The sequence below is a fragment of the Vipera ursinii genome (assembly GCF_947247035.1).
Source record: "Vipera ursinii genome assembly, chromosome: Z".
In the NCBI taxonomy this organism is placed as follows: Eukaryota; Metazoa; Chordata; class Lepidosauria; order Squamata; family Viperidae; genus Vipera; species Vipera ursinii.
The window spans coordinates 61590850-61616105 of NC_139517.1; the positions used below are offsets into that span (position 1 = coordinate 61590850).

The following is a 25256-nucleotide window of genomic DNA, read 5'->3' on the forward strand; positions in this document are numbered from 1 at the left end:
CATGTAATTATCGCCACTGGCTGGCCGGAATTTTTCTTACATGCCAAAGGAACTGTCTTTTCTTATTGGGGTGTAGCATTCCAGCATATATTAACGTTTTCCAAGAGGTTGATTCTCTATCCTTCCTTGCTTTTTTCCTATCAAATTGCAATCTAAAACATTTTATTCTACTTAGACTTACCTTTCTTCTTGCTTTGGGGACATATCTATGGTATTAACTCTTAATTAGCCTGAGAAAAAAGTCCTGTCCCCTGCTGGGAAATCTGATACGATTGCTTGATTTGTTTTTCTCTTGCCCTTTTAGCAGCATCCGGATGTGGCATCCTGTAGAAAAGATGGATCGACTTGAATAGCCACTTTCCCCGGCCTATCCTACAGAAGAAAAAGAAATAAAAAGGCTGATAGCTGAGGAGCTTTAAAAGCTCAATTTGTGTAAGGAAGAGGCAGGAACTAAAGGTAATAAGAAAGCTGTATTGTCATAAAGTTCTAAGTCCAAACAAAAATTGTCCCAGACAATACATGCGGGCTAATTTGTGTATTAATGAAAAATTGTATTTAGCAATTTTTAAAATTTGTGTCAGTTCCATATTGAACTTAAAAAAAACAACTAGGAATATTATTTTCTGCTTTAGCATGAAAGGAATTGCAAACGTTATGGTTATTACTTTTTAGTGTTGGTAAAATGGAATGACTTTGTTTGGACCTCTGGCATATGATACTTTGTGGGTTATATTTCTTTTTTGATAAATTGCATAAATTGTTGTTTTATTTCTGAATATAAACTTCTATTTCCCAGAGTGATAGAAGTGAAATGGGTGGCCATATAAATTGTTTAAAATATAGATCTCATGTCAAAAAATAAAAATTAAACACTGCAATACCAGAGACACTGCAATATTCCTTGCCCTCTCCAAATAATTGTGACATCATAGTTCTTTAGTGTGCAATGTATTGTTTCTATTTATTTCCAGTTTTTTTGTAGGTATGCCAGCACTAGATTTCTAAAATTGAGTTTCCAAATCTGAGTTACAAACATTCAGAATACCACTAAGTGGCAACATATGTTAGTCATATGTCTTTGCTGTCATACAGTACAGTAGTCATCCAGATTCTTGTGGATTATGTAGGATAGCCTTCCTCAAAACTTCTTAAGCTTCATCTTCAAGCTACTGGGTTATATTCTCTCACCATTTTTCCCCTTTGTCATTTTATAGCATAATTTTACCTGAGCACAACATCCTCTATTAAAAACAAAGAAATTTAACACCCTTATGCAGAATGGAGGGAGATAATAGTAGCGACAAATTCTTCCATTTAAGGTCTGGAAAGGGAGGGGGGGTGATAAAAGAAAGCAGAAGGAAGCTGATGCTGGATATACTTGAAGGAAATGAATATTGTTAGATATTAGCTTTGTGTCTTGAGAATCTCTCTGCTTACAGGAAGAGACTCCTGTAAGGAACAAAGGATATGGGTGTCAGGCTTCACTAATCCAGTATTGGAACTTAGACCCAGAGATTTGAGGACATGGCTTTTGATAAGATAGTTCAGTGATGGTGAACCTTTTAGAGACCTAGTGCCCAAACTGCAATCCAAAACCCACTTATGTATTGTTGGGTGCCGGGTGGGCGTGTCCCATTGGGTGGGCGTGGCCATGGTGGTAATGGCAGACTGGGTGGGACTAAAAAGTTCAATCAATCAATTCCAACTTTGTGAGATCTTTTTTTTTCCCTAGAAGTTGAAATTGATTGATTGAACCTTTTTTTTCGCTATGGCGGCAGAGGCCTAAAGAATTTTTTTTAATAAAACCCAGCTGAAGGCCTATGACTGGGGAGATGGTCCGCATGCCCACAGAGAGGGCTCTGCGTGCCACCTGTGGCACCTGTGCCATAGGTTCGCCACCATAGAGATAGTTTTTTTTACAGATACTAGAAATTCTATTAGTACAAAGAAAGCAACTGTAAATTAATAGTTGTATAGACATACTTAAGGTAATGTCTTAAGTCCTTTCTGCCCATATGGGCAGCCATTAAATGGGGAGGGGGAAATCTCTTCAGTGTTATAATTATTGATTTTAGAATATATGCTTATGACCTCACCCAAACCAGTTATAACAGAACTCTTGACTTACTTATTTAAGTATAAATAAGTATAAAACTCTTGACTTACTTATTTAATAGATATGCTTCCCATCTCAGTCAAGCAACTCTGAGCAATTTCACACTACAAAAGTTTGGATGCAACAAGATATTTTATGTGAGGAATTTCCTTTCATTAAAAAAATTCCTTTTTAATATATAGTGAAACACCAATCAGAGAATGGTCTTTCTCCTTTTAATACCTATAGCTATAGAGAGGAATGGGACTTGTTCAAAAATATGGCAGTCTCCATCTCAAGAGCAAGGTATTCCGGAGCTTTAGTTTTCCTTTGGCCGGAGTACAGCCATGATGTGTGTCTCTGTGTCTGTCTGTCTGTGTCTGTCTGTCTGTGTACACACACACACTCATGTAAACACTGGATTCACACAGTGAGCTAGGTTGTGGTAGTTGCTTGGATCCACATTTTAGAAAATATTTGTGAAACAATTTTAAACACATAAATACATTATGTCACCCTAAGATGGCTGGTGTTTGAGGACTGAATTTGGATATAGTAGATTAGGCTGAGGATAACTTGTTGGCATTAAGAATTACTGATTTAAAAGTGACTTCTTGTTCCTTCCTCTCCCTTGCAAAACAGTTGCATACTTTCTGGTGTGCAAATTGTGCCTATTTATGACTGTACTTCCCTATTGTGAATTATCTTTTTTATGAAATTGTGGATATTATGTTGAGACTACATTACAGTTGTTTTGATCTTTGCCTATTTCTTTCTCTTTTTCTCTGGAAACCCTGGAATAAATTGGGACTAGCATCTCACTCTGCTTCCTAGAGGGATTCTGCAGGCAAGCGTATGAAAGAAGGGAGGCAGTAGTTTGAGTATAAGTTGTCTTTTGCCTGTTCACTCCTCTGTATGTTCTTCCCAGGAAGTCTGCAAATGCAGCAGCTACAAGAGAAAGAGGAGGGGTAAACGAGGTTTCAATTGCAGGAACAGTCCCTCCCTGCCAAGCCGTCACTGCCGGCAGCCGCCCTTCCTGGGTTTTGCAAAAAAAATCAGCTCATCCAATCTTTTTCGGCAGCTGTCCTGCAGGCGCAAAGAAAGAAGCCTGGAATCTCCCATTTTCTTTTGTCTCATGGAATATGCCAGCTCATCAATTTTAGGGCCCTGCTGCTGCTTCATGAAAGATATTAGCCTGAACTGGGCCAGGCTAATTAAGGCTGCTGTCAACAGCACTATTGTTGATATATAGCCAGGGCCCTTTGTTTCCAATCCATCCAAAGCAATGTCAGTGGCAATAGCATAGTTAGCCTCAAATTTGTGCTGCCACCACCTGAGATTCCAGACTATGTTTCCACTGCCCCTTGTTCCTTTAGGGACAAGAGCTAAAGAGACGGGGATGTCTTCGATGCATCGGATGACCTTGTCTGCCAAGAATCGTTCTCGTGGTACCAGTAACACTATGCTGCTGCCTTCCATGTTGATGTTTGGTGTAATTCTGGCATCTAGTGGCTTACTCCTCATGATTGAGAAGGGAATTTTGGCTGAGATGAAGCCTCCACCACTCCACCCCTCTACTAAAGAACTGTTTTGGAGAAGAACTGGCAGTAGAACAGCAGGAGATATGGATTATCAAGTGCTGCAGGATATCCGAAATAGGACAATCCATACCATTTGCAGACAAAAAAACATGCCTCGCACCATTTGGGATCTATCAGCAGGCCAGAGAAGGACAGTGCTCAAACATATCCTGGTTAGTGACAAACATCGCTTTTTATACTGTTATGTTCCCAAAGTGGCTTGCTCCAACTGGAAACGAATTTTGAAAGTTTTAGATGGTGCGTTGGAGAATGTAGATGTTAAACTTAAGATGGATCACAAAAAAGATTTAATTTTTTTAAATGATATGAAATCAGATGAGATACGTTATCGATTAAACCACTATTTCAAATTTGTGTTTGTCAGAGACCCAATGGAAAGACTTTTGTCTGCTTATAGGAATAAATTTGGTGAGATTAAAGAATATCAGTTAAAATATGGTATAGAAATAGTGAAAAAGTATAGGAAAAACCCTGGTAAAAGCATGGGGGATGATGTCACCTTTTCTGAATTTCTCCGGTATCTCATAGATGAAGAAACAGAAAAAATGAATGAACATTGGATGCCAATTTATAATCTCTGTCAACCTTGTGCTATAAAGTATGATTTCATAGGATCCTATGGGAGACTTGAAGAAGATGCCAATTTTGTTCTTGAAAGAGTACAAGCACCATCCTTTATACATTTCCCAGAAAGGCAAGCATGGTATAAGCCTGTAAGTCCAGAAACTTTGCATTATTACATGTGTAATACTCCAAGAGAACTTATAAAAGAGCTATTACCAAAATATATTCTGGATTTCTCTTTATTTGCATATTCCCTTCCAAATGTTACTAGCCAGTTTTGCCAACAATGAAAGTTTCTTTTGTGAAGCAAATTGTGTATCCCATGCAATTTTTCTAATTTTATGGCTTCTTTTTAATACTTTTGATACATTAGTTTACTATATGTGCTATCTTTTAAAAAAGCTTTAAATTTTATACTGTATATACATACACACACATACATATATATATACACCCTATACACACATATATAATACATACACTATTGAACTAAGCACAGTATCTTTATTTGAACAGTGTTACTTTTGTGTACATTAGAAACAAGGCATTTTTGTAAATGTAAAATAGCAACCATAGGACAGTAAAGTAAAACAGCAGGAAGAACAAAAACTAGGCTTGTACAGAGGGCTCAGAAAAACCTGATGAGTGTGCACCATTTCACTTTCACTGATACAAATGTGAAAGCAGCAGTTTCACACAATATTGCATTAAAATAGTGACATAGGATTTTAAGATGGCTAATGTAGCTATTAAAGCAGATAGCAGCCTTATAGTAATTTTTGAAAGCAAGTCATATCCTGTTCGTTAGATATGCTTCCATATAACAAGCAGAGCAGGATTTAAATTAAATACAATTTACATAATGGCTCAAAATATTTATCAACACTTGTCTGAACACTGAAATATAGGAAAGGACATTAATATAGCTGGTTGAAATGATCAGCAAAATTTGATTATCTAAAATGCAATGTTTTGAAGGGAAGGGTAGGAAAGGTGAAGGTATGAGTTTGTATATGCAATTCAAATAATGTGTAGCTACATGTACTTTAGATTGCCATAATGGACATTGTATTTTTCTTACTGTGATAGTTTTTTAGGCTACCATGACATTTTTTATTTCCTTATTGAATGTAAACTTGGGTGTGCTTTATTTGTGAAAGAAAAATTGTAATCTTATTTCAGGATTTACTTCTGATAACTGTTACAATTTTGTTAGCAGCCAATTTTTCAGATCATTTGTTAAATTCTGATTATCTACCTAAATCCTCGATTGTTTATGACATTATCATCATTTCATTCCCTAGAAAGAGTAAAGCAATTTATTTTTGCACATGAGGTTGCACACTGGTCATGTGTATCATGTGAACTGCCTTTGCCATAGAAACAAGACTATTGTCAAATGCAATAGTAGAAGATACTCCTATAATATTCAATATTTTGTGGATGGAGTGAAGAACTCCCATCTTTTGCTTCAAGCAAGAAAATGTCTAGGATTAACAAACTCAATAGCTTTAATTTTCAGATGGTCATACTTTTTCCCATTTTTTTAAATGTGTAATTTTTACTTGGATATTGTATTTTGCCCTTTGCTGTACATTTTGAAGTAAAAATAAAAGCCCACCATTATAATTTGAAAGGAGATTCTTCCAATATTTTATCTTTGTTCAACTAGTTGTGTTTAGATACTGTGATTAGAAATTAAATAAGCTATGTGGTGAAATGGGTGTGGAATGTGCCTAGTTCACTGAATCATTGCTGGTCAACAAATAGGCCCACCCATGTCTGAAGTCCTTGCGAGAAATGCTTTACCTACTATCCATGCACAATTGAAAAAAGCTGTAAAAACTAAAACAATTTAAAAAGTGACAATTTAAAATATAATCCTCATTTGATCCTGCAAGATTTGTATGCTCATTTCTTTTGATCACACAGTGTCTTCTCTCAGACTCCAAGTTGTCTTCCCTGTAGTAGTGCCTGCCCTTTGGAATGAGGTTCTCCATTAGATTAGAATGAAATACATTCAATTGTTTAGAAGAACTATTAAGAGCTGGCTCTTGACCCAGCTATCTGCAAGGTATGTTTGCCACTTTTTAAAAAGTTTTGTTGTAAATTGCTGAGTATCTTTGGGAATCAGAAAGTATGCAAATTTAATAAATAAGAATAAGGCTATCAATTTTCTCTTGAGGCTATTGGTCACATTAGCTATATCATTAGGATCATAAATAGCATATCTAAATTTCAATATGGACATGACCTGATACATGCTTTATGGCTTTTTTTAAAAAAAACATTATTTGAATGCATTAAACTGACACACATTCTACGAAATGGATACTTTATACTTTTGTAAACATTAATTTATGCTCCAATTACCTGATAAAACAGAGGAGAACCATCCTTAAAAGTCAAATAAGGATATTGTATTCATTACAGTAAAGAATTTTTAAAGGATATTTTCATATCTTTAATCATGATCATCATAAGTGTGGTCTTTATACTGAGTTATAAACTACATAAATAAAACATGCTTGAGATAAATAATATATTGCCTCTAAAGAGGGCATATTTATAAGAGAATATTTATATAAATAATATTGAGCAATAGCCACAAACAGCAGGCCTGAATTTTCTGAAGCACTGTGGTGAAATTGGGAAATTAGTGGAGCCAAGAGATAGAAGCTGTCAGAACCTACCTGAAACCCACATCTTAAGAAAGCAGAACTCTTGGAGACAGTTTCTTGCAAGCAGGAACTTTTACTAAGAAATAGGAGATGGCAGGCATAATAGGCAGGATTTGAGGGATTCCCTTTCAGATCGATATTTTTAAAGTGTCTCCAAGCAAAACCCCATCCCACAGTTCATCCGGGCAGTTCCAGACTGGCCAATCTCCAGTTGGTAAATCCATCGTGCGAAAGGAAAAATAACATCAATCCGGTTCCATTTGCAGTACGATCATTCCACAGTTCTTTATACTTCCTTTGGAGAAATAAACCAGATCCTGGAGGTTTGTCTCTCTTCCCCCACCCCCACCGCTTTTCCTAGTTGCCCGGTAAGGGAGGGAAAGTTCAGAGAGATGCATAGTATAGGAAGCAATTTCTTACATTGTAATGGATAGCAGACAGGTGAATAAACAAAAGGTTACATTTAATGGAGGAAGTGAAAGCAGTAAAGCCTGCATGCCTATTCCCCTCCCCCTTGGGAATATGGCAGAATCCAGGGGAAGGTGAGATTTGCTTCCAGCTCGGAGGAGATAGAAATGAAGTATAAATCAATTCTGACAGAAGCTCTTGGTAACTTACCTTTTAAATAACAACTGAGCTCAGTTAGGAGGAAACTAGGAAGAAACATTTCAAATTATTCAAGGAGATACCACCTTAATGAGCTAATGTGTGTGAGGGTTGACAATTCACTCCCACTTTTCACAACTGTATTTTCCAAACATTCAGAATGCCATATTTAAGTCTGTACGGCCTTAATCTTTTCCAGCTGTGTGGGGCTTCACAAATATATAAAATTTACAGTAAACACATAATAATGTGAAGTGTAATAAATTATCAATCACAATGTTCAATTTCCATGGAACACCAAAAAGTGGGACACATTAAGCACTGTGCATAAACTCAGTTAAAAAGTAAAAAAATCGGTGTTCCTTGTATCCAGCTTCTATCCCAAAATATTTTTTCACAGTCCATATAAGTAGAAATGGTATTCTAATGATTATCTCTTTTTTACCTTTAACTTCAAGTTGAAAATGATGTTATGCAAAATGAGAATGGATGCTTTTAAAAACATGTTTTTGTATGTTTGTCACAATTTCAGAATCTTAAAACTAAAAACTATTTTGCAACCAGTATCCAAGTGGTTTGTGTACTGATTCAGAAGTTCAGAGATACAACCGTTTTAATTCCAAAATGAATCCTCTATTTTTATTCTAAACTGAAAATAAACATAAGTAAAGCTTATTTTTGTTATTTCAAAACCTATCAACAATATCCCAAATCCCATTAAAATATTTGGGCAACAAAATAATGGTTTTGTTGCTTTCTAACAAAATAAACAGTTAATATTTTAATGTATTTACTAGTGTTATTTTATATGTATAAACATAGGTTGATTATATGACAATAAGAGTTCTACACAGTTAAAAGTACTATATATTTGTTTTAACAAACACACAGTTCAAATGCTATGTATAAAGGACATATGTTTTTACCAAACACTTTTCCAAATTAGTTTTGGATCAATGATTTCTCACCATTAGTTACATTTTTAATGCTTATTCCCAAGAATATATCAATGAACATGAGGCATTAATAGCCAAAATCCCTATTTATGTGTTAACTCAGGAAAATCATACTGAGTTCAATAAGGGTTAGTTTTCTGATAGCACTGTTAGACTTTTAAGCAAACTAGAGGAAGCTAGATAAGAATAGTGAAATAATTGATAAGTCTGTACCATTAATCTGGTGAATGATCTCTGGAGGGCTCAGGATAGGGGATATTCCTCTGTCCTAGTCCTATTAGACCTCTCGGCGGCTTTCGATACCATCGACCATGGTATCTTGCTGCTGCGTCTCAGGGGATTGGGAGTGGGAGGCACAGTTCTTCAGTGGTTCTCCTCCTATCTCCTGGGACGCTCGCAGTCGGTGTTGGCAGGGGGGCAGAGATCGGCCCCTAGGTCTCTCGTTTGTGGAGTTCCTCAGGGGTCGGTTCTCTCGCCTCTCCTGTTCAACATCTACGTGAAACTGCTGGGTGAGATAATTCTTGGTTTTGGAGTTGGGTATCATCAATATGCTGATGATACCCAACTTTTCATTTCGACCCCAAACCACCCCAGTGATGCCCTCGCTGTGATGTCCCGTTGCCTGGAGGCGGTTCGGGTCTGGATGGGGAGGAACAGACTTCAACTCAACCCTGACAAGACTGAGTGGCTGTACATTCCGGCATCCCGGGACATTCAAAATGTTCCATCCCTTTCTATGGGGGGTGAGCTCTTACCCCCCGTGGATAGGGCTCGCAACTTGGGAGTCCTCCTAGATTCACGACTTACCCTGGAAAACCATATAGTAGCCGTGACTAGGGGGGCTTTCGCCCAGGTTCGCCTGGTGCGCCAGTTGCGGCCCTATCTGGACCAGGATGCCCTGTATACGGTCACTCATGCGCTCGTGACCTCTCGCCTAGACTACTGTAATGCTCTCTACATGGGGCTTCCCTTGAAGACCACTCGGAGGCTCCAACTGGTACAGAATGCGGCCGCGAGAGTTGTCTTGGGAGTTTCCCGGTACTCCCATGTTACACCTTTGCTCCGCGAGCTGCATTGGTTACCAGTTGTCTTCCGGGTGAGGTTCAAGGTCTTGGTTATGATCTTTAAGTCCTTACATGGCATGGGTCCGGGATACCTCGAGGACCACCTGCTGCCGGCGTCAACTCCCCTCCGCCCTGTGCGTGCCCACAGAGAGGGCCTCCTCAGGGTGCCTCCAGTCAGGGAATGTCGACTGGTGGCCCCCAGGGGGAGGGCCTTCTCTGTGGGTGCCCCGGCACTATGGAACCAACTGCCAGTTGAGCTCCGGATGGCATCGGACCTCCGATCCTTCCGTCGCGGGTTGAAGACCCACCTGTTCGAGTTAGCTGGTCTGGCCTGAAGGGGTATTTGGGTTTTTTAATTGGTTTTATTATTTCACTATTGTTATATTTTAATTTGGGCATGGTTTAATTTTCTTTTAATTTTTGTATACCTATTTATATATGCCCTGTGAACCGCCCTGAGTCCCTAGGGAGAAGGGCGGTATAGAAATCCAATAATAAATAAATAAATAAAATAAATAAATAATCTTGAGTTTATTTAGTGTCTTAGGGATGCCTTTTTCCCCTTGGAATGAAAATCGGTTTTAAACATTACGTTCTCTTCACACTTCACTTTCCTAAAGTGAAAACTAAGTCTTAAAGTTGAAGAGGTTGCTTTTTCCTACGTTTATCTTTAATTCTTTCCACTTATATTCAGCACATTAATACAACATTCAAAGCTGTTTTTAAAACTTAAGTACTTTTTATTGTCAAAATGAAAAGGTAATCTATAGCTCTTAATAGTTTCAGATAATACAAGGCAAAAAGTCTACAACCACCAACCTACCAAATAAAACTAGCGAGATGGGGTAAATTGTAAATTCAAATGTTTATTAACAACTATAACCTGCACTCTTCTTTAGATGGTTCTGGAAATTTTAACAAATTGCCTGTTTTCAATTGAAATATTGCTATCAACTTTTAGTACATTATCTCTTAATAGAACAATGTCAATACTATTAATATGAACAATTAGGTTAAAATAAAGAAAAATTAAGATGTGAGAAGACACCCTAACTTCCCAAAGAATCACCGTATGTCAAAAGCTGTTTCTTTAACAAATTGGAAGAGCATTACTATCATAAGGTGCTTCTGCAAAGAAGCTAGATCATGTGCAATGTGAAGGAAATGCAGTTAAACATCCCAAAGTCCCAAGAATTAACTTGAGGGGGGAAAAATTAAAAAAAAAATACTTTATGAAAGACATAATCCCAGCTGTTCTGGAATAAATTCTTAGCATAAAGGCAATTTAAAAATGACTAATCAAATACGAAGCAGTGCAAAATAGAAGTGAATTGCTTTTTTTTACTCTCATAGTATTGTAAATGGATGGCAAAAGTAAAAATATTCATATATCAGTTGATCATACTGTGCAACAGACAACAAAATGCTTAATAATAAACCTCATTAATTCAAAACCTGTTTTTTTTCTAAACTAAAGAACAGAAGGCTTTTTCGGTGCCAATTATCAAAATATGTCTTTGTCGAAATCACAGTAATTTTATTTTTTGCCACGGTCTTTCTCAGATTCCAGAAGTGCAGACTGAATTCCTAATTTCTTAAGCTCTTCCACTAGGTCTCCACTTTGATGCATCTGGAGTAGTATATCGCAACCTCCCACAAATTCACCATTGAGGTAGACTTGAGGAATAGTAGGCCAGTTGGAATAATTTTTAATTCCTAAATCAAAAAATAAAAGGAAGTTAAACAAGGATATTAAACAATGCAGAACAGGACTTTTGGAAGTGTGGACAAAATATAGGAACATTGGGGAATAGTGCTAATGCACTAGCTAGCTTGCCTGTCTTTGTAGACACACACTTATATTACTCGTCTCTCCTATTCCTTTTCTGATATATAAAATTAGTTTTGTTACTTTGTCATATTAATTGCTCTGATAGCACTGTATACTGTAACTGAAACTATGTTGAAGTTTCTAGACATGAAGCTTATGATACCCACTGGAGCTATTAAATTTATCACTATGTATTAATTAGTAGTTTCAGATTAGAATGGAAGCAGCATAGCCAAATGGTTTAATGTGAGAATACAGGAGCTGACATTAATGTATATATAAAACAAAGCATTTAAGAGCCAAATAATGAGAAAGTGTTTATGTAGGAAAACAAAACGAGAACTCCATGTGTAGCATAAAAATGCCCTCATTTCCCCCGTCTTTATCTTTTTTTGTTATAACTTACATAATTTCACAAAACAATAATTAGCATATTTTTCACTTGTTATACTGAAAGATGGCAGTATAAAGTGGCTAAACCAGTTAGACAGCAAATTACAATCTGAACAAAGATGTCTCCATTCCAATCAGCTACATTACATACTAAATCATTTTGCTTTTAGGGTTTTGTTTTGTTTGTTTTTTAATATACAAACTCAAATTCTAAAACTGGGAATGGCATATAAAAAAATCTTGGTTTTAAATAGTAATATACAAATGGGAAGATTAATAAAATATTGCACTGTATTTCTTTCCAAAAAGAGAATTCTTATTTCAGATTCCACAAACTATTTCTTTCAAGCAATCTACTATCCTTATATTCCTCGTATGCTCCATTTTTTACAAACCAATACCCATTTGCCACATTTTGTATTATAAATATTAACCTTCATCTGATATTGAGAAACAATGTGACTTTCAATTCAAATTCCAGCAGAGTTCTTTTGCCAAAGAACTACAGAATTATTTAAAGAATCACGTGATGTGTAAAAAATCTTTTTCAAAAATTGATTATATCTTAAAATTAAGCCTAAGATGTTTTTACATTAAATATTTGGAAATATTTAAATATTATGGTACCCACTGGAACTACAAAATTTATCAACATGTACTAATTTAAAGCTCAGCTTGTCGATCAGAAGGTCGGCAGTTTGGCGGGTCGAATCCCGAGTGCCGCGTAGCAGTAAGCGCCTGTTACTCGTCCCAGTTTCTGCCAACCTAGCAGTTAGAAAGCATGTAAAAATGCAAGTAGAAAAATAGGGACCACTATGGTGGGAAGGTAACAGCCTTCCATGCGCCTTTGGCGTCTAGTCATGCGGCCACATGACCACGGAGTCGTCCTCAGACAAGCGCTGGCTCTTCGGCTTTGAAACGGAGATGAGCTAGTCGGAAACGACTAGCACGCATGTGCGGGGGAACTTTTACTAATTTAAAAATGTTGCAAAGGGAGAGCCTTCAGTTCTCTTTGCCAACCTATTTTCATCCAAATTCTTATCTTTTTCTAACAGATTCTGGGGAGTTCAGTGTGTGGTGTATCTTGTTATGCATATATGGCATATTTTTTCTCACTTCACAAAACACAGAAAGTAAAGTTATGGCATTTTTAACTGTAAACCTCTTAAGCATGGTACTATTCCACAGGTTCACAAATCAGTTATGAAAATAATGCAGTATAACTTTAATTCTTAGTTACCCTAAAGATTTTGGATATGTGTTTGTACATACATACACATACACACATGTGCAAGCACACACACTAAGTGTATGTGTGTGTGATTAGATATGCAAAAAAGCGGAGAGGAGGGAGAAAAAAACAAGCAGGGAAGAATTCTTTGATACACATAAGCAAAAACAAAACCGTATTTCAGTTAGCACACGACAGACTGGATTTTAGGTTTCTATTTTATTAATATGAGCCTGAATTGTATAAATGAACCCATCTTTATAATTTTATGAAAATGAAATGCCTTAAATTACTTGCAAATTTGGATCTTGTTTAGAGTTTCTAGAATGCAATAGTTATTTCCACAAATGTATAAAACTGAAGATTAATTTTGCAACTTAATGGTTACTTACAAGTAATAGCTGTAAGTTCTGGAAAAAAAAATGTTATTTTCCATAAACCACCATAAATTTCCATTTAAGGTGATACATACAAGGATAAAACATTTTCCCCAATTTTGGACAGAAGAAAATATTTAATAATTGTTCTCATTAAAATAACAGTGAAATGTTGTTTCTTTTCATACATTAACACTATTCCCATATCTAAATTTGTAATGAGTAGTTTAAAGGATTAGCTATTAATATGTATATTCATCAACTGAAAATACAAAATTGTTTAATAATTATTTACTGTATTTATATATGACTCTTAACTGTTTAACAAAAATATAAACAAAAATGTCTTCCAATAAAATCCAAAAATATAAAACTAAGAATATTAACAATCCCACCAGTACAGTAGCGATGGCAATGTGCCATGCAATATGAGATGGCACTTGTTCTATTTACTTAATCCTGAATAAAAATTTTTTTTGAGAGGAGACAATCTATTTGAGAAAGACCAAAACTGAATATAACATGCATTTTATATGTCCTTATTTAGAAAGCCAAATTACATGGATATTGTTTTTGTGATTCAATTTTCTGAATGAGTGTCAAATTAGATACAAAGGAGAACAGACATGATGATTATTTCAATCAGGCAGCAAAGTAAAGACCATAGGCTATCTAGAAAGCTCCATATGTCAAACCTAAGCACCAAAAACTTGGACTATATCCATAGTAGCAATGTAGTAGCCTTTACCTAGCAATTGTCTGTATTTTTCTCAGATAGCCCTAGTTCTGATGAAGGCAAGCAAATGGAGCACAAATAAGCATGTTCCCTTATGAAAAGACAGGCAGGCAACTGAACAGAGACCACTACTGCCACTGTTCCCACCTCCCCCTGGCCCAGACAAAGTAAATCTTGCAACGAAAATGTGTTTGTGGTTTATCATTCTTGTTTTAGACAGCAAGGTGTCACCTGTTCAGTCATCAAGTAAGTCCAACTTGCTTCTTTAGCTAATTGAGGAAAAACAAAGATGAGATCAGAGATAAAGACAACAATCGGATTGCTTAGGAAAGTAAAAGTTATGCATATAACCTAAAAGGTACAGAAATTATTAACGAAATTCAGGGGGTAATATATGGGGGACCTAAAAAAGAGGGTGCAAATGGCTGAATGCATATAGAGCTCTGTGGGGCCCAGTCACTTGAAGGGAAGGTTGAGCAAGGGCGACGCCTACCTTGCCGGAGGTCGGGATCCTGGAGGACGTCGTAGGCACGATAATCATTAACACCATGAAGGCGCAGAATCTGCACCACCGCGTTGCTGAAGCCACACTGGGGCTGGGCCGGGCTACCCTTTATGAACACCACCACAGGATGTGCGCGCACCAGTCGCTCCACCGCTTCCTTCGACCCACTGCCCTCGCCATTGGCATTCGGTCCCCCCTGACTCAGCTGCTGCATAAAATATCCCGAGGGTCGTGAGCGTCCCGCCAGCCGTAAGGCTGCGGGTAGCCGGCAAAGAGACCCAATCATGACTACTACAGCCGCCGCCTCCTTGACCTCACAAAAGCGTCTTCCTTTGGAGCGACCTTCCTCGCTTAGGGCTACCCGGAAGCACTGATGGGGCAGTTGGTCCCGCCCGCTTGCAAAATAGTTCTATGAAAGGAATCACTTTCAAGATAATAGCAGCACATGTGAAAGGCTGCCTATACTTTAGCCCTGCGCGGCGGACCAATCCGGTGGAACCAAATTACACCTCTACTTTGCGATTTGCTAAACTCGAGATTCAATTCTCAGTGTTGGGCCTTTAAAACTACTATGAAAGCATCGTTGCATTTTTCGATTGTGTAGGAATGGGTGTCTGGATCTTTTTGGTTTGTAGAGTAAGTAAGCAAGGAGAGAGCGAGTTAGGATCTTGAAATGTGAAGCTGAAAGAACATTTTTTTCGGCCCAAAGGAAAAATAATAAAAAGGCATTTTCCTTTGCATGCCCGGTAGATCTTGAATTAACAGAAAGGTAGCATGCATTAAGATGAATCGTAATTGTCCTTTGTGTAAGATCGAGAAGATCTTGAATTGGGTTATGATACTGTAACTCTTTATTGCGGTTCTTGGGGAGGGGAAGGTTTGCCTGGGATGGAAGTGAGTTTTAGAAGGGGTCGGAGGTTAGCCAATGGACCCTTTAAATGCAGTCCCGTTCTCAACTCCCAGGTTTCTGTAGATGGCTTACCTAATGGTTATGGCTAAATTTCCAGCTTCAAAGTACTGGATTATATTAAGTTAAAACAGCAGGACTATATATTTCTGTTATGGAACTGTGATTAATTTTCAGTTTAATGGCCATGTATACAACAAGTATACAACATTTAATAAGCCTTGGTGGAGCAGTGGGCTAATGCCTCCTTAAGTAACACCAGCTGCCTGCAATTAGTGCAGGTTCGCATCCCACCAGGCTCAAGGTTGACTCAGCCTTCCATCCTTCCGAGGTAGGTAAAATGAGGACCCAGATTGTTGGGGGCAATAAGCTGACTTTGTAATAATGCCGCTTGGGGGGGGCTGAAAGCCCTAATAAGCAGGCGTATACATAGAATGAAGGCTATTGCTAAGCACATTGATTTGTGCTTAGATTGTAAGCCGCCCTGAGTCTTCGGAGAAGGGCGGGATATAAATGGAATTAAAAAAAGTATTGCAGACCCAATTGGCAAAAGAAAGTTCAGGACCGTATTGGTTAGAAACATGCAAAAGAGGCCTTCATCCTGCAGTGTATAGACAATGGCTGAAATGAAGATGATGATAAGGGCATCTGGGAGGGGGCACATGATGTGAACTCAGTTCTTTAGTACTTCTATAAAGCTTCACTGCTCAAGTATGAAAGGGCAGAGTCACAATTTTGCAGTGCCCATTTAATCATACATATTAGCATCATTTAAGAATGTGGTAGAATGCAGTACTGCAAGCTACTTCTGCTGACTGCCAGCAGCTCGCCAGCTCAAGGTTAATTCACCCTTCCATTCTTCCGGTAAAACAAGGACCCAGATTGTTGGAGGCAATATACTGACTCTGTAAACTGCTTAGAGAGTGCTGTAAAAGCACTGTGAAGTGGTATATAAGTCTAAGTGCTATTGTTATCAATATTAAACCATCTGTACTCACTGTATATCCTCTGACCCATCCACTGCGATCATTAAGTTTGCAGATAGTACCGCCATAGTGGGTCTTATTACAGGTGGAGATGAAACAGCGTACGGGGGGGGAGGTACAAAAACTATCCTTATGGTGTTTAGAGAACAACTTGCACCTGAACATTGGCAAGACGAAGAAGATGGTGCTAGACTTCTGGAGGAAAAGAGAGGAAACTGCCCCACTTTACATCGGGAAGGGGAACTGTGTGGAGAGAGTTTCCTCCTTTAAATTCCTGGGAGTCTACCTCTGAAGATGTTACCTGGAAAGTCAATACAACCCAGGTGGCCAGAAAGGCCCAACAGAGACTCCACTTCTTCAGGGTCTTGTGGAAGAACAGGGTAGAACAATGACCTTTTCTTACCGGTCTACTGTAGAGCGTCCTCTCACACTGTATTGCAGTTTGGTATGCTGGCCTGACAGCCGTGGATAGGAAGATATTACAGAGGGTGGTGAACACAGCACAAAACATTGTGGGCTGTCCCTTGACACCACTGGATGACATCGCCAGGGCTCGCTGCCTTGGAAGAGGGAGGAAAATTCTCGGGGACAACTCACACCATGGTCGGTACCTCTTTACTCTCCTATCATCGGGTAGGAGATACAGGAGTATAGCCAGCCGTACCAACAAGCTGAAGAATAGCTTCTATCCATGGGCTTTCGGGCTTTTGAACGGGAAATAACTTTATGTATGATTAACTTGTGAGGCCGGTGTGTTGTGTGCAGTTAGCTCACATGGTGTAATAAGATGGTTGATTTGTTGCCACTGTGAGTTTTAGGGGGGGGCACAAAGAGGCTCAGCCAATCTCAATGTATATATGGTTGTACTTTGACAATAAAGGTTCATTCATTCATTATAGTTTAAGTGCCATTTTTGTCTAGGGCAGGGGTGTCAAACTCACAACGTCACATGATGTGTCGTGACGTGACTACTTTTCCATTGTTGGCAGTGGGGAGGGTGTGGTTATGGCATGATGCATCTGGCCCGTGGGCTGGCATTTCGACACCCCTGGTTTAGGGTATGCAGATGTGCTTCCTGAGTTTGTTTTCCATGTTTTATAATGTAGGATAATTAACACATTTTGGCTTGATTCTGCATGGTATAACTTGCTTATCTCAAGGCTAAACATACCATGCTGGAGCAGATACCTTCAAAGACTAGCATTAGACAGTAAAGTTTGGCATTGGAAAACATTTTCAGGGTCATATGTGTTCAGAATTTATAATACCAGAGTTACTGGAGTTATTGAATTCCCATGATTTATGAATGCGTGTGACCTAAATATGTATTTAACTTTTTTCATGATCATATTATATTACAGTTTATGTTCAGCTTAAAAAATAATTCATTTAAGTGAATTATTTCTGAGTTAATTATATGGTATCTTAAACACTCAAATTATATATTTCTTTTATGGCACACAATGTTAAATTTAAAAAAAACAGAATCCAGTAGTACAATAAGCATAACACAATTACAATGAACTATCAGTAAAAGATGGTCTCATTAATTATATTGGAATTATCAATGAGATGCCAGAAGTAAATGAAAAAGGATAATTCTATGTTCTAAATTTAAATATATTTGCTTACCTTATTAATACTAATGAAAAAAATCAGAGTTGAGGTTGGTACTCTTGTGATCTGTCTGTTATAACTTGTAAATCTGAAGAAATAAGTATTTATGATCCATAGTATTTATAATACAGGTAGTCCTCAACTTACAACCACAACAGCCAAAATTTCTGTTGTTAAGTGAGACATTTGTTCAGTGAGTTTTGCCCTATTTTTTCTTGCTACAATTAAGTGAATCATTACATTGATAGGTTGTTAAATGAATCTGGCTTTCCCCATTGACATTGCTTATCAGAAGGTTGCAAAGGTGATCAGATGACCCTGGACACAGCAGAGGTCATGAATGTGAACCAGTTGCCAAGCATCTGATCATGGGGATGCTGCAAAGTTAACTATGATAAAATGGCTATAAATCACATTTTTCAGTGTTGTTATAACTTTGAACGGTCACTAAATGAACTGTTATAAGTTGCATTTAAATGGCAACATTATTTCAGGGGTGGAACTTATTTCAATAATTATTGCTCCTGAGAATGCATGTAAATAAAAATTAGAATCATAGATTGATATTGAGAACAACCATCACAGCAGGATTTTTTCTACCAGTATAAAAATATTTGCTCAAATTCCAAGCATTACAGCAGGGTTTTTAAATAAAAAATGTTTGCTCAAATTCTAAAAAGTTAACTAGTGATCTACAAGAACAGTGGATTTTTGTGAGACATTCAAGATTTTGTCATGTACGGCAAGGGCATATTTAATCAGCAATATTAGAACTTGACACAATTAATTTGTTAGTTCTCTTTACGTCTGCAGCCTTGAAATTGCCCTTGGTTGACTTGTACTCTGGGCATATTGGGTTTGCAAAGAGTATATAACAGAGGAAACTGAGGCAGGACTGTAAAAAAAAGCAGCAGCAGCTCCATGTGCAATGTTCCTCTGACATATTTCACACTGTTACCACGGAGATAATGATTGTCCTTGTATCATTATCCATCTGTCAACAGTAAAAGTAAAAATGCAATGTGATATTGTTCAGCAAATAAAGAATTTCTGCTCAATACATAAAATTGCTACATTTATTTATATTGTTTAAAACCAAGTAATGCATTTCTGTTATACTCCAAATATATTTAAAAATGTATAACTATTGCTTTTGGGTGTGCTTCTGTTTTCAGATTGTAAGATGTAATTGAAGGTTGTATCTCAAGAACTTGCTTAATATTTAAGTATGCTGTCTTATACCTTTAAATCGTGTCTTTTTTAATTTTGAAAGTCAACACAGAAAAGGGAAATGTTAGTAAGATATATTCTACTATGTATCTTAAATAATTTTTCTCAAGTGGATGTTGTGCTTACAATCTAGTTATCCATCTTGTAGGGGATATACTAATGAAACAATTGACTTAATGCAAAGTATTGTTGCATACAGTACAGATTAAACTAGAAATTGCTCTGATAACAATATTTCCCATAAAAGCTACCAGTATTAGCTAGATCCTAACCATTTAACTGGTTTTAATTTTAAATGATATAATTAGTATCTTGAATGCCTTCAAGATCATGGATTTTCTGGTTTAATGTCTTTTGCATGGATTGTTGCAATATTAATATATGTCTACATTGCATGATTATGATAATTTTGTTTAATGATATTGTTGCTTAAAATGCTCTATGGTTGTCTTAGATCACAGGTCTGCAACCCGCGGCTCCGGAGCCGCATGCGGCTCTTTCAGCCATCTCCTGTGGCTCCTAGTCCTCTGCCATGTGCAGTCCAAAAAAAAAAGTGGGACTAAAAAAGTTCAACCAATGAATTCAAATATGCAGGGTAGGTGCGTATCTCGCCTTGGCTCCACTCTTCAGTCAAACCCTGTTCTGCGCATGCATGCATGTATGTGCATGTGCACACATTTTTTGCGGCTCCCAGTTTTTCCTTTTGTGAGGGAACCGGTTCCGAGTGGCTCTTTCACTGTTTCAGGTTGCTGACCCCTGTCTTAGATGTAGAAAGGAAAGCTCAGAAATTATGGCTAGATGATGGTGAATGTATCTTATTTCACTTGCATTAAAAGTTTTGTCAAGGCTGAAATAAAACAAATCTAACATACTGAATTATAAAGACTGGGATCATCGTGAATAGATGCCCCAATATAGTAAGATGTGCATAAAAAAACGGTGGATCTTAATTCAGATCATATGCCCTAACAACTGGGTTTGGTCGTTCCCATTTCTGGACTAGCTCTTTATTCAATTTACAATTTTAATATTAAAACAGGAATATTGTTATCCAAATCCAGAAAATTTCTGGTTACAAATTCTGTAAACATTCCCTTAAGCATTTTTTTTAATTTTAATCCCATTTATATCCCGCCCTTCTCCGAAGACTCAGGGCGGCTTACAATTTAAGCACAAACCAATGTGCTTAGCAATAGCCTTCATTCTATGTATATGCCTGCTTATTAGGGCTTTCACACACACCCCAAGCGGCATTTTTACAAAGTCAGCTTATTGCCCCCAACAATCTGGGTCAATGAATGTATAATGAATGTATAATTTTATCTTCAGGTTTTGAATTTCAAGCAAAATTACATGCTGATGTTTAGGGGATATTTTTTGAAAGAAAGAGGATATAAAAATCACAATTGAAATAGCACTTTTTTTCTGGTTCCATTGTTGTACAATAACTTATGCCCATATATGCTTGGTCCCTTATAATTAAAAGAATCAGTCATATAGAAAATTAAGGCCAAAGAATACAGAGTTAAAGAAACTATTATTTTTTAATAGCTGCATTCCATGTGATATGAATATCTTAGTTTATTAGTGTGTATAATCATTTTCTACAAGTTCAAAAGTTTCAGAGATTTTAAATGTTAGTATTTGCGGTATCGGACAATTCGATAGCTGTTGTTGAGAAGCTAAAATAAATGTAAAATTTCTCTTTACTTACTAGTGTATTTTAATTGTTTAAAAGGAAGTAATTGTCCAAACCACTAAAACAATACAGCATTTACATATCACATGACTGACACATAGAATTAACTTAACTGTGATTTGAATAAAACACAATTGAATGAATTCATAGAATGGGTGTAGATCCAAGAACATCTGCTGCAGCAGTTAGAGCTGAATTGGGAATTCATACAATTCAGGCATTATCTAAAATTAGAACTTATAACTACTGGTGCAAAGTTAATGAAATGGAGACTGATAGACTCCCCAAATTATGCCTACTAGAGCAAATAAAACTACAATCACAAATCTCCTGGATCACCAAACTAACAAATTTTGTAAGAAGCTGTGGCCTTCCTGTTTCTTGCGTAACAGGAGAACAATCTAAAAAAAGAGTTGCCCAAAGAATTAAGGATATAGAAGCACAAACTGATATAGCTATCCTTAGTAAGGCGGGTAACTTGAAATGGCTGAGTAAATACAAATGTACTTTTCAAGTGGACAGTTATTTGAAGTCACAACTCCCCAAACATCTTAGGGAGATATTTACGAGAGCGAGATTCGAACAGCTTGACACAATGGTCAGATATAGAAGATTTCATGCTATACCGTACAATGAGCGTCTCTCCATTTGCGGAGCGGCAGAGGTAGAGGACCTGGCTCACATCCTATTTGACTGTTGTCTGTATAAGAGAGTGAGAGACAGGTATCTTGGTCTATATACCAACCGAATAACCCATTGGGATCCCCATATCAAAATAACTTACCTTATGTCCGGCCAGAACTTGAAAAGATCATTCAACGTAGCACAGTATTTAAACAAAATGATCCAGTTAAGATCTGCATATGTGGGACTGATTGGGGTAGATTGTAAGGGCGACTCCGAAATATAATGTTATATTTTATCTATATCTTAAATTTGTATTTTATTACTATTTCATCTTAAATTGTATCTTATTTAATTCCATTTTAAATTGTATTTTATCAAATTCCATTTTGGATTGCTTTTATCAAGTTTTGGTGACGGTTTGTTGCTGGAACTTTGCACTTTGATATGGCCCAAGGGCTAATCAATAAAGCTGTTGTTGTTATAGAACACATGAAGATAAAATACAGTTGCAAGAAAAAGTATGTGAACCCTTTGGGATTACGTGGAGTTTTGCATGAATTGGCCATAAAATGCGCTCTAAACATCATGTAAGTCACAACAATAGAAAAACACAGTCTGCTTAAAATAATACTACACAAACATTAGCTGTTGTCATGTTTTAATTGAACATAAGATGGAAACATTCACAGTGCAGGGTGGAAAAAGTATGTGAACCTTTGGACTTAATAACTGGTTGACCCTCCTTTGGCAGCAATAACCTCAACCAATGTTTCCTGTAGTTGCAGATCAGACCTGCACAACGATCTGGAGTAATTTTGGACCACTCCTCTTCGCAAAACTGTTTCTGGGAGTTGAAGTCCATGAGTCATAAAAGAGCTGAGGTTGCCTACCCCTGGGCTAGGGGTTCACATACTTTTTCCACCCTGCACTGTGAATGTACGCCCATATAATTGTACTATTTTTAAACAGTGTCTCATTTTCACAGATACTACCCAGAAAATCAACTGACTGAACTTAATTTAATTTAATTTAATAACATTTATATACCGCCCTTCTCCCTGAGGACTCAGGGCGGTTCACAGGGCAGAATAAAATAACCAATACAAACATTAAAAACAGATTAAACAATTGCCCTAGTTAAAAACAATATGATACAACGCTAAAAACCCCCAGAAAAATTAAAAAACAAAAAATAAAACAACCCCAACACTCCCCCTCAGGCTAGGCCGGCTTGTACAAACAAAAATGTCTTGAGATCGCGGCGAAAGGAGCGAAGATCGGGCGCCATCCGGAGCTCTACCGGTAGCTGATTCCACAGCTCCGGAGCGCCCACAGAGAAGGATCTCCCCCTGGGGGCCACCAATCGACATTCTCTGATCGGTGGCACCCTGAGGAGGCCCTCTCTGTGGGAACGCACAGGGCGCAGGGAGCTTGATGCCGGCAGCAGATGTTCCCTGAGGTACTCCGGCCCCATGCCATGGAGTGCTTTGAATACCGTTACCAGTACCTTGAATCTCACCCGGAAGACAACTGGCAACCAATGCAGCTCACGGAGCAGAGGTGTAACGTGGGAGTATCGGGAGACTCCCAACACCACTCTCGCGGCTGCATTCTGTACCAGTTGGAGCTTCCGAGTGGTCCTCAAGGGCAGCCCCATGTAGAGAGCGTTGCAGTAGTCCAGACGAGAGGACACGAGCGCATGAGTGACCGTGCACAGATCATCCCGGCTAAGATAGGGCCGCAACTGACGCACCAGGCGAACCTGTGCAAAGGCCCCCCTAGTCACGGCTCCTATATGATCTTCCAAGGTGAGCCGTGAATCTAGGAGGACCCCCAAGTTGCGAGCCCTATCTACGGGGGGTAATAATTCACCCCCCATAGTTAGAGGTGGAATGTCCGAATAAACCCGGGATGAAGATATGCAAAGCCACTCAGTCTTGTCGGGGTTGAGCTGGAGTCTGTTCCTCCCCATCCAGACCCGAACCGCCTCCAGGCAACGGGACATCACGTCGAGGGCATCACTGGGGTGGTTTGGGGTCGAAAAGAAAAGTTGGGTATCATCAGCGTACTGATGATACCCAACTCCAAAGCCACGAATGATCTCACCCAGCGGCTTCATATAGATGTTGAACAGGAGAGGCGAGAGGACCGACCCCTGAGGAACTCCACAAATGAGAGACCTCGCGGTCGACCTCTGCCCCCCTGCCAACACCGACTGTGAACGTCCCAAGAGATAGGAGGAGAACCACCGTAAAACTGTGCCTCCCACTCCCAATCCCCTGAGACGCCGCAGCAAGATACCATGGTCGATGGTATCGAAAGCCGCCGAGAGGTCTAATAGGACTAGGACAGAGGAATGCCCCCTGTCCCGAGCCCTCCAGAGATCATTCACCAGCGCGACCAATGCCGTCTCCGTGCTGTGCCCGGGCCTGAAACCCGATTGGTACGGGTCTAGATAATCCGCTTCATCCAGGACCAGAGGGAGCTGATGCGCCACCACACTCTCAACAACCTTCGCAAGAAAGCGAAGGTTGGAGACAGGACGAAAGTTATTCAATACAGCAGGGTCCAGGGCAGGCTTCTTGAGGAGAGGCCTCACCACCGCCTCCTTCAAGACGGCGGGGAAGATACCCTCACTCAAAGAAGCCGATATAACTGCCTGGAACCAGCTGCGTGTCCTCTCCCGGGCTGCATAAACCAGCCAGGAAGGGCACGGGTCCAATAAACATGTGGTGGTGCTCAGCCTCCCCATGATCCTGTCCACTTCCTCCGGAGTCACAGAATCAAACTCCTCCCAGATGATATCGACAAGACCACCCGTGTCCTGATCGTCAGACTCTGCCCAGTCAGAGTCCAGACCGGTCCGAATCCGAGCGATTTTGTCCGACAGATGTTGGTTAAACTCCTCGGCACGGCCCTGCAAGGGATCCTCCCTCACCTCCTGATTTAGGAGGGAGCGAGTCACCCTAAACAGGGCGGCCGGGCGATTATCTGCGGACGCGATAAGGGTGGCGAAGTGGTTAGACCTCGCCTCCCTTATCGCAGCGAGATAAGACCTAATGTAGGCTCTTAGTCGCAATCGGTCGGATTCGGATCGGCTGGACCTCCAACCGCTCTCTAGGCCCCGTCTCCGACGCTTCATCTCCCGAAGCTCCGCAGAGAACCATGGAGCTCGACGGGATCTGCACCGGGTCAGGGGCCGCAGGGGTACAACTCGATCAAGAGCCTCAGTGGCCGTCCTTTCCCAGGCTTCCACTAAGGCATCTGCCGAGCTGTGAGCAAGGGAGGCAGGTGGGGACCCCAGAGCTGTCTGGAACCTCTGGGGATCCATTAAGCGTCTGGGGCGGTACCATTTAATTGGTTCCAAACACCCACGGCGGGGGGTGGCAAAACGGAAGACCAGTCGCAGGAGATGATGATCGGTCCATGACAGGGGCATAATAATTGGAGAGCCCCCACCAAGATCATCTAACCACTGTCCAGATAAAAAAACTAGGTCAAGGGTGTGGCCTCCCTCATGAGTCGGTCCCGAAATTACCTGCGTCAGGTC

At 39.0% G+C, this 25256-nt stretch overlaps 2 protein-coding genes across 5 annotated transcripts; one reads left to right on the plus strand and one right to left on the minus strand.

Moving 5' to 3' along the window:
* Positions 1 to 28: 28 nt before the first annotated feature.
* CHST14 (carbohydrate sulfotransferase 14) lies at positions 29 to 4681 on the plus strand. 4 transcript variants are annotated; one of them, XM_083379085.1, is made up of 3 exons: positions 29 to 107; positions 305 to 456; positions 2910 to 4681. In XM_083379085.1, the coding sequence occupies exon 3, from the start codon at positions 3444 to 3446 to the stop codon at positions 4548 to 4550; it is 1107 nt and encodes a 368-aa protein (XP_083235211.1). In that variant the 5' UTR covers positions 29 to 107; positions 305 to 456; positions 2910 to 3443; the 3' UTR covers positions 4551 to 4681. The 4 variants fall into 4 exon arrangements, with proteins under 4 accessions (XP_083235211.1, XP_083235209.1, XP_083235210.1 ...); XM_083379083.1 differs by having other exon boundaries at positions 3024 to 4681; XM_083379084.1 differs by having other exon boundaries at positions 76 to 107; positions 308 to 456; positions 3024 to 4681.
* Positions 4682 to 10413: 5732 nt separating this feature from the next.
* GLRX5 (glutaredoxin 5) lies at positions 10414 to 15013 on the minus strand. The gene is made up of 2 exons (XM_083377185.1): positions 14629 to 15013; positions 10414 to 11283 (listed from the first exon to the last, which is right to left on the minus strand). Exons 1-2 carry the CDS (start codon positions 14924 to 14926, stop codon positions 11105 to 11107), a joined length of 477 nt encoding a protein of 158 aa, XP_083233311.1. The 5' UTR covers positions 14927 to 15013; the 3' UTR covers positions 10414 to 11104.
* Positions 15014 to 25256: the final 10243 nt, after the last annotated feature.